The following is a 10,407-nucleotide window of genomic DNA, read 5'->3' as shown; positions in this document are numbered from 1 at the left end:
ATAATTTTTTTCGAGTATGTCTAAGGAAGTATTTTTTAATTAACACTACAAGTACCCGAGGGGTAAAAATGACTTGCTTTCAAATTAATAAGTTATTTAAGAAAAGACAGAAATTTTTATCGTAGACGGTAGATCTTGTATTAAAGAAGAACTCAATGTGTGGTATTACAAAAAGTACTTATATACTATTTCCTATGTAAAACACTTAAGAGACGTTAAGTTCGATTTACCCTCAAGCCACCGTCTATTACAATCGGATTTCAATATCATGGAGTCAATTTTCATCTAATCATCGTCACAGGCACACTCAGGAGACGTCGAAGTTAGATCGGATTAAAAAGATCATATAATTGGCCGTTGTATAATCCCGCACCCCCGGAGGAGTTCCTACAGGAAATAACAGTCCTTTTTAAGCTCTCCCCACTTACCTGTTCGCTTTTACCCGCAGGCGGTGTTCGTCTATGAAATATGCACGTACCAGATGCCTAGTTATGGCCACTACGTATTCCCCTGGTGGGCGAACGGAATCGGAATACTGATCGGCCTGTCGACTCTAGCACCGATGCCGTTGTTCTTCGTTCATCGCTTCTGGAAAGGACCGGTAAGTTTGCGAGAGCACGCGGAGAGGCTGCGACAACAATCGTTGACAAATCGGATACGCATAATCGATTTGTCTCGGACTCGGTATAAAGCGCATTAATTCGGCAGCCGATTTACCGGGAGTCGAACGCTATCGAACAGCCGAGCTTATGCCCAAAGCGGGGCCGGGCTACAAGCTGAATCGAGATATCAGCCGGGCGTAATGCTCGACAAACTGGGGATTATTATGCAAACTGCGCGCCGTTTTTACGATACGCCACCGGGCCGAAGCACCGCCGGCGCTCACCGTCGAGCTGCCCTCCTGCTGTTTAGAGTTTACGGCGATTCAGACTGTAACAACCTTATTTTAAAAGCTGCCGGTCCAGACTCGCGGGAGGGGGCGAACCAATCACGCCGGAAACTTTTTGAGAACGTCCGCTCTCACTTTGAAAGACGCAACGGAAGCACTGCTGAGTTTTACTGTCAAGCAGTTTTGACAAGAGAATTTATATTCTTACGCTCTCCCTACCTGGATTTTGCAAATATTTACCTCTTTGGCGAGACGGTTTAATTTCGTTTCTCCGTTTTATCCTCGCAATTGTATTTGAATGTGATTCTCCTTTTGAAAATTATGAATTTATTGCGATTTTTTTGTCTGTCGTTATTCTCGTTTTCTCATAACGAAATTAAAGTTTCATCCGTAGAGACATCACTTTATTTTATAATTTCATACAGGGCGTCCAGAAAGGATGGATCCAAAATTATACTTTGTACTATATTTTATAAAAAGAGAAAAAAGTAGTTTAAAACAAGCAGTATTGTTTAATTTTCTATGATTCTGAATAATAGGGAAATTTGATACTTGGATTCTTATATCGATTATTGTTATTAAACCGACTGGTTTGGAAATGCATTAATTTTCAATTAAATTATGTTCTAGCTGTAATAAAGATACAGCGTATCAATTAATTATCTTTCGCCCAATATTGTAACGAATATTATGACAAATTTGCGCACAACCGCGGTTATTGCGTATTAGCGCTTTAATTTATGATGACGCAATACTCTATTGGCAAGAAACGCAGTCAATATTGAACATTTGAAAATTGTTTACCGAAACGAATATCTGATACCGTCGAGGGTCTGTTTTATTCATGAAGATCGCAATAAAGCGAAGCTCTAACACATAAATAAAGTCGGTTCGATATCTTGTTTTAGAGAGACCAACTTTTCACAATTTAAACGACGGATTATTTGACGAACGTTAAAGGAGAACTGGTAGTTCAGTTCATCAACAGTTTTAATATAATAACCAACCATATTTTTCGGTGTTACTTTCATACGCTAAATCATATTTTCATAGAGTAGCACCTAAAAATTCTGGAACTCATGAAACATTTATTATCTCGCAACGTACGGTTTATTAAAATCTGAAACTCAATGCAAATTAATTTATTTAGCGTACAGCCTGGGACGATTATTACTGGCTAACTCCAGCTTATGTTAATTTATTCAAGGAGATGAGATTAAAAAAGTGTAATAAAAGTACGTCTTGATAAATAATTATGTAATTTTATTAATTGAAATTGAATGTAAAAAAAATGTGGAAACATAGACAGTATTTATAAATTAAGAAAATAATAAACATTCTTCGTTCATTTATTCATTACATTTTTATTTCTTCATTTCTTTTTGTACTTATTTATTATTTATTCACTTGTTGGCTGAATAAATNACTGAAATATATATCACATATACCTTTAATTTATCTCTATTATTAGTAAAGAATTTAGTGTTTTGTATCCAGAGAAGAATACACAGTTAGAATTGCAATTACAATTTTGGTTGCGACCCGCTGTTATGTTTATGAAGAACAGAGTCGTAGCCAAGAATACGTTCGGAGTATGCAAACGAACGGTTATCGTTGGACGTTTCGCGATATCGTGGCCACGGTCCAACGAACCCTGAAATTTCTTAAAACCTGCTCACTGTCCGGCCGCGGTTTAAGACCCGCGGGAGGTGTTCACCGTTTTAAAAGTTGCCCGGCCCCTCGCTAGGGGTTGAAATCTTGCCGGAAGTTCAAAACGTCTTAATACAAGTTTTTCCACGGTACGTAGGTAATCGTAGTTTGAAACGAAAAGTTTCGTACTGCGCTCCATCGTACGGATCGAACCTATTTCAACCGTACTCACTGCTGACCCTTTTCTTGACCGCTCCCGCGCTTTGTATTATCCGATAAATTTACTATTGCTCTTATCTCTCCTTCCACACCCCGCAACCTGTTTTCGACTCACCCCGCAGAGTTCGCAAGTACTTGCGCGGTTCGGTGAGATATGAACACGACCGAGGAGAAAATCTCCGCGTAGAAAGCGGAACCTCGCTTCTCACATATACTAATGCTTTTGAACAAATGTTATCCACTTATCCGTATTTTATATTAGAAGCTTAGAACCGGTGACGGAATAGAAGAATTCATGACGAGATCGCGAAATAATTAGATAAAATGATTTAACTCGAGGGCGTCCAGAGGAAAACTGTCTGAAATTAATATATAAAATATTTGTAAAACTTGTGTAATTTAGAGAATCGCATTAAACGTAGTCGCGTAAGCCCGCTGTTTAAAACTAGGTAGAATCTACAATTTTATTCCGTCTGGTAGCGCGGCGTAGTTGAAACTGTGCGCCCGGAGAGCATTGACTCAAACTGTTTGCACAAATCCCGGTTTGCACCGGGTTCACTCTTCAAAGAATATGACGTTCGTTTTAATTGTCCGCAGAGGGACCGGAGTTTGTTTCAACCGAAGAAGTCGTGGGGACCGGCTACGGGAAAAAATAGGGATAACGACAGCTCGTCCACGGCGTCTCTCAAGATTTCGCAACCGGGCGAGGATACCTCGCAGAAAGACTGCGTCTAGTCAATCTAATAAGGTCGCCTCTTTTTTACGTGATTCTATTTATAGTTGTTTCGATATTAACGAATTGATACGAACTGAAAATGTGTTTTTTAATGGTCCCGATTTCCCGAATTCTTGTAATCCTTATATCGTCGAACGCTGCAGATAGAATTTTCTTTTATACTTTGTTGCTTCCGGTACGGTACGTGTACACGTTTCACAGATTCTAAAACAACACGCCCGAGGAAATACAAGGACGCCAAAAAGAGAACGCTGTTGTAACGAGAGCAGTATTATTGCGTTCGGCTAGAAACAGTGAGGCAATACTGGTACACATCTCGTTTCACGATTCAATTTCCATTCTTTGAGACTAGAATTATGAATAATTTTCATTTACCGGTTGGAACGGAAATTGTGGTGATTCAGCGTTAGGAAATAAAACAAAAATTTCGTATAACGTCTCTTCGTATAAAGTTTCGTTCTGGATGAAAACGATTGACATTTGAACTGTGAAATATGATTTGATTGTTTTTCAATCAACATCTCTCGATGTCCATTTATAGGGATTCGAAAAGAGTATTCAGAGCCTTGCATGTTTCAAGCGAAAAATTATTGAAGGGTTAAATGAAATGCGATGGCACATTATAGTCTGTTATTTCTAATTCGCAGAGCATGGAGGATATTTTTAAAGTAATAATAAGAAATGGAAGACGAGGTCTGCATCGTCTGCAATCATGTCACTGTCAACGTTTATTGACATAAAGACTGATCAGAACAACGACAATCAAATTGTATTTAAGTTGTTCAGACTTCAAAATCGATTCTTTCATTAGAAGCTCTAAATGAAAAATAATACGTCGAGCTTTTTCCACGTAGCATCTATTATTTACTAACGCGATCGTACCAACCTGTATAAATATAACTGAATTAAATCACGTTTAGGGGTGATTTTTAAATAACCTGTAAAGAAAATTTCCATAGCAGTGGGAACGTTTTCCTCTACGTTGGCCGCCACTCGAGCGTGTGCGAGTCGACGTCGCGCGGTAATGTAACCGCGTTATAATCACTGGCCAGGGTGGCTGGTGGAAAAGTGGCAAATGTCGCGCGCCACCGTCCCGTGTTCCCTCCTAATTAATGCGACGGAATATCTGACGGTACGAGAAATTCCGCGTCCTCGATGCGACGATGCGATGGCGTGGCAATATCTCGAATCGCTTGTACTACCCCCGTCTTATGGGGAATGCACGCGGCGTGGCGCGGTTCGGCGCGGATGGCTAATGAGAATTTCGCTCGATTTCTGACCTGCCCTGGACCTGTCCAGCCCCGGTCGATCCACCACCGCGTGCCGACACGCGATCGATTCCCCCGGACCGGGATGGACGTGAGCTTTTGCCAGGAATATGGCCACGTAAAATTGCTTCTCGATCCCTGAATTATCCGTGCTATGCATTTTTATAAGTTTGACGCGCTTCTTCGATCCAGGCGGCCGGCCTCTCGAAGGAAAATAAACGAGAAAGAGTGACTCGATGTGTGATTTACTCGACTTAAATGTAAGTAAAATGAAGAGTTCTCAATCTGATCGATTGACATCGAATCAGTAAGCCATTAAATATTTGTAGGAATTAATTAATTTCGAATCCGTTTGCACGTCGATCAGTTACACGGTACATAATAATTACTGTTTCGTGCGCGTGCTAGTTAACTTTTTTGTTAATTTAATAAATATCAATTTCAGTAATAGCCGCAAATGAACGACTGTAATTGACAGTCGGCCGTAATAACATCAAGTTTCTAAACACATCGTTAATTTGACGTACCAATTAATATTTCATCATTATTATCGCTGATCGAACCGTTTCCTGCAGTTATAAACCGTCGCGTGTCACATGGTTTACCAATAAACGAATTTCATTTTTTATTTGTTGGTCGTTCAGGTTTTTAATTAAAGGAATTTATTGCAAACCTCAAAGAGGAATTTGTTAACCGTCAAGTTTGCTCGTAGTGTTCGACGACTTGAAATTTTATATCGGCGTTATCGATCGGGACTCGTCGTTTTCTCTTTTTCGTCGAGGCAAATTCAAAGGGGGCTCAATTATTTGGATTGCACGTTATAAGAGTAAAGATTGCAGTGTTTGTTCAGCCATTCGATCGCGATGCGCGAAATTAGGTCGAAAATGTGAGGATGAAAAATAAATTGAATATTCGATGGGTTTGGGATTCGAATGATAGATAAAGCTTAGACGTTGATTCAGAGGCAAATATATTTTTTTCACAAATATCCCGATATTTCCCATTCGATTTTAAAATCGCCCACCAGTCGCTTTTTCGATTATGCAACCTCGAAATATTCTCCACGTTGCTAATTGTCAGGAAAACAAGGCTACAATTCAATAGTATAATCAGCTAGATGCAGCCCCATTCACGAAGCATTTCACGTTTCAATCATGTTTCATGAAACTCGAAAATAGAATTTTTGAATGCAAGCTTCTGTGAATATATATTATATTTTATACAATATGTACTTCGTTCATTGAAAAGTAAAATTATAACGTGAAAGAAATTCTATTTTAGAATTTTGAGAAAATATGATTTTACACGTTACAACCGGAAATTACTGTTTCTATCTATTGTTTTATTTCTATACTATCCTCGATTGTTAATCAAGTGTGGTTGGGAACGATTCTTCCACAGAAATCAAATTTTGGCACGGGAACGAAGTTGCACTTTCGATTTATTTTCTCAATGCTCGCTCTGCCAAACAGTAAAATTGTTGAATTAATTCGCCTGAGCGAGAGAGAGGCTTCGACAACAGCCTGCTGAAACGTAAACAAGTTTCAGCGGAATTCGAGGAGCAAAACGAGAGCGCAGGAAATGGAAGATGAAGCGGAAGTCGGGGAGGAAAAAAGGAGCGTGGATAAGGAGGCGAGGATCGGCTGGAAGGGAAGGAAAGCCGCCGGCTATAATCTTGCCGCGATAACGAAGTAATCGCCGCGGCTAGTTTATAACGATTTAAAGGGAAATTTATGTCGGCGAAAGGAGGAGCGAACTGTTCCGACGCAGCTGTAACGTGGGCGCGCGCCGCGAAATTAGGTAACAACTTCGATAACGCGAACCGGCGCATGCTGCTAGCGGTGGGTGTGTTCAGGCCAGGTTTACATCTGAGCGAAACAGCAACGGAGAAAAACAAGTAAGTAAAGTAAATCTCCCAATTTCTACTACATAATAATCAGCGTGATTTCGCTACCAACTGGACATAAAAACAATGTGTATATCAAAATACATAATATAAAAAAGTATTTTCTGTGGAATTTACATTCAGTTGAATCAGCCAAAAAAAATCATATGCAATCAATTCTTCCTGTAAAATGAAGGCTTGAAGTTTTGCACACCCCTAATGTCTTATAATATGTATAATAAAATATATAATTATATATTAATGATATGAATTTTTCTATTAAATGACTAAATATTTACCTCTTATTGTTAGTTATCTCTAGTTTTAAGAAATGTATGAACAAAGTATCATTATTATAATATATTTATCAATGGCCACGTTAATTGATCGAAGTTATAAGAGATCACGATTTTTTTATTTAAAAGCAATTTGAGATTTATTTGGATTTAATTACTTGTCACACGTGAACTTCATGTAACAAATCCCGGTGATGTGTCACTGTCGTACGAGCATCGTTAATTACTTTCGTTTTTTTTAGCCTACGGTTATCTACGCGCCGATAGGCTTTTTTTACGATAATCGCGATAACGGACGTACTTTGTAGTAGAAGCAAAGCCCCTGCCCCTCTCTCTCACTCGTTTCCTTTGAAAGCGACGAACGATGTTTAAGTAAACTCCTCCTTTGCGTATTTATATCGCGCCGCGTCTCCGAGAAACCGGGCCAAAGTAACTTTACGTCCCACGATGAAAGATATCTGGCGATAAAAACCCGTGATACATAGAGATATCCGAGATAAAAAAAGAGGAACGGGAAATCTGTGCCGGGAGACTAACGGCAGTGAAAAGTTGACGGTCAGCTAGTATCGCCGCGGAGGTAAATGGCAGGGAGACAGGTAAAAAAATAATTAGAAAACGATTCATTTATTTGGGGTATTTCTACGGCAGGTCAGCACTCGCAATTAGTCTTTAATTCTCGTTAGTTTTCTACGTGCACTCATTCGCTCGCTCGCTCTTTGGCACCACGGCGTGGATGGTAGCCGCGGTTCGCCGTTAATTGAACCCCGGATCTACTTGCCCACTGACGCCGCGGACGAAGGAAAACCGCCGACGGAGAATTACTCCGTCAGAATCGAGCCGTGATTTTCACATTCTCCCTCTCCTTCTCTTCCCCTCTCTCTCTCTCTCTCTCTTTCTCTTCTATCGCACGAATTGGTTTCGCCGTACGTCGCATTCGGAAATTCGGTTGGCAAGTTTCGACCAGGAACTTGTGACGGACGTGCGCCGTTCGCCTCGGAAATTGTTGCAATATCTCTGTCCGATGTCGTTCGATTCAAGAGTTGATCTCAGAATTATTTGGCATTTTGTTCTTGTGCACGTTCATCGGCGAGTATTCGTTAAAAATATGTCACAAAGGATGTCTTCACTTTTAACGTTTAACATAAGTCACACAAATATGTATATACATATACTAGGAAAATTGAGATCATAATTATTTTATAATTAATAATTATAAATATATGCTAGAAATAAAAAATGTCAGATACATGAAGAATATAAAAATTTCATATACAGAGTGTCCCAGAAAAAGTGTTAAATTATGTAAGTGTTTCTGAACAACAATTTCAATATTATTATTGGGAAACCTATTTAGTGATCTCCGGATATATGGGCCACCGATGGGGACTAAGCTTGGCCATACATTCGGAGATTACTGTACTTTATAAATAACGCTAAGCCTATGTTCACATTGCAAATGTAACGTGGACAATGGACAATACTTACCATCCCATCTAAATTCGCACTCTATTCTGTTGAACAAGTCGAGATTTATATGATTGCCGTTAATATCGCGCCGTTGGGTTCGTTTACGGTTAGATTTGGGTTGGGCACAGTTCTCGCTCGCTCTTGCGTGCCATTTCCCAAATCCTTCAATTACTTTGCGGCTCTCCTCCCAAAAGCTCTTAAAACCTGGCGCTATTCTAAAGTCGTTGCAGCTTCTGCTAATCCGCAAGTGTAAAACCCTCCACGTATTATTATTACTCTATTAACCAGTCTAGTCCAGTGGCATCAGATTCATTGACCACAGTTGGTCGCAGCTCGCATTTTATTTGTTTTTCACAATCCTACGACGTACACGAAGCATGCAAAACGTTCATATTTTGTAAAAGGCTTTTTCCTAACATTTGACCTCCTAGGCATTTTTTTTGCCAGGATACAGTCTTTATATTTATGTGCAACACAGGATGGAGTTATCGTGCTGGACATTTTTTCGTGCAGCCGGTGGATAAAAGATAAAAATATCTTCACTCTTAGAACGTTGTACATATACGTATATATGTATTTATTGCATGTACACCTTTCTCAAAGACATTTCATTGTACATTCGCATATATGAATATATATTTTTTGTTTAAACGAGTGAACGACTCCGGTGGGATAGCAGAATTCGCAAAATTCTAGGCATTACGTAGACGAAAGTTCGGTGAAATTTCTACGGTTATGGCACGATTCACGGGAAAGTTGAAAACCTCAGGCTGGTTTTATATTGCGAACACGTTTCAAAAGCGAGATAATAAAAATCACTGACTAGAAAAGTGCTTGCCTCGGTGTGAGTAATATCGCGGTGGTCCCAACGTATAAGCAAGATTTTTGCGGAACGCGGGATAGGTAGCGGTACTACGGGAGCGGAACTAAAAGTAGAATTGTCTCGAATGCTAACGAAACAAATTCAGTAACCGGGAACGAGTCCTTGCTCCTTGCCATCGCGTGTCCTATTAATAATTCATAAGGTAATTCTGTTGGAAATATGTATGTTGACATTTGTAATAATGACAACAATAGCAGTCCATTAGACCGACGTGCATTGCGATGTAAATTCAGTTTATACAAATAAGGGTTACGCGTTTATGAATATTAATTGACGATTGTTGGAATAATAATTACTTATTACAGGCGAGTAATTAAAGGGCGATGCGGCACTTTAAATGATTTTATTATTAGGAACGAACGACCCGGGCGTCGTTTCATCAGAATAATGGACATCGTTCGTTCATAACTGTTTGAAACCGTAAATGAAGCGTCGAGGATTATCCTCGTTTTCAGGAAATGATGTATCAAACGAAATCACAGAAGTGATATCTCGTCGCATTCTCTCCGACATCTTATAGCTCGCAATCGAGCCGTTAAATTGGTCGAATCAAACGGTTTAAGCTTTTCGATTCAGCTCGAGCGGCGTTGAAGCGTCGCATCTTTCCACGGAACGAGTCCTGACAAAGGGCGAGCAAAAACAGTTAAGTCCTTTGATCCGCGACATTTGAACTCGCAACAAAATCTCCCGTTCCCTCCCTCATTTTCGGATCCGAGGTTAATTGTAACTTAGTCGTCGTTGTGCTAGGCCACTTTTCCATTAACGGGCCGGGGCGCGGCAATTAACCAGAATTTCTATGAGATTTCGTGCGCCCGCCTCAAAGGACGTCTCGAAATTTATTGTTTCGATTTATTATGCAGTCTGCACACTCGTTACCGTGCCGTTTACCTCTACCTGCCCCGCCGAGCCTCCGCCTCTTTGGTATCCTTTTTCTCTGTGTGTACACGCTGGCCCTAAACCATTTCTTCCAGTCCTCCCAGCGGTAACAAGCTTACCGTGCCTCTCTCGGTCGCGAACGCGCGCATAATGGAGGATTTAAATTACCAGCTAAGGTGGACCGAATTTGAATTCGGATCTATTTTATAATCCGGGCTATTAAAGTTGTCGCGGAATT

At 40.1% G+C, this 10,407-nt stretch overlaps 1 protein-coding gene across 1 annotated transcript in view; it reads left to right on the top strand.

Annotated features, from left to right (window-relative positions):
- Nucleotides 1-5,643, top strand: part of LOC108631847 (sodium- and chloride-dependent glycine transporter 2) — a 21,717-nt gene extending 16,074 nt beyond the window's left edge. Inside the window, exons 9-10 of the mRNA XM_018036015.2 lie at nucleotides 449-601; nucleotides 3,356-5,643. Of these exons, the coding sequence (XP_017891504.2) occupies nucleotides 449-601; nucleotides 3,356-3,493 (291 nt within the window). The 3' untranslated portion in view covers nucleotides 3,494-5,643. The remainder of the gene's footprint in view (nucleotides 1-448; nucleotides 602-3,355) is intronic.
- Nucleotides 5,644-10,407: the final 4,764 nt, after the last annotated feature.

This window comes from Ceratina calcarata, unplaced genomic scaffold (genome assembly GCF_001652005.2).
Source record: "Ceratina calcarata isolate Rehan_Ccalc_2016 unplaced genomic scaffold, ASM165200v1 scaffold97.2, whole genome shotgun sequence".
Classification (NCBI taxonomy): domain Eukaryota; kingdom Metazoa; phylum Arthropoda; class Insecta; order Hymenoptera; family Apidae; genus Ceratina; species Ceratina calcarata.
The sequence above is the reverse complement of the archived record's forward strand: the minus strand, read 5'-3'. Positions and strand labels throughout refer to the sequence as shown.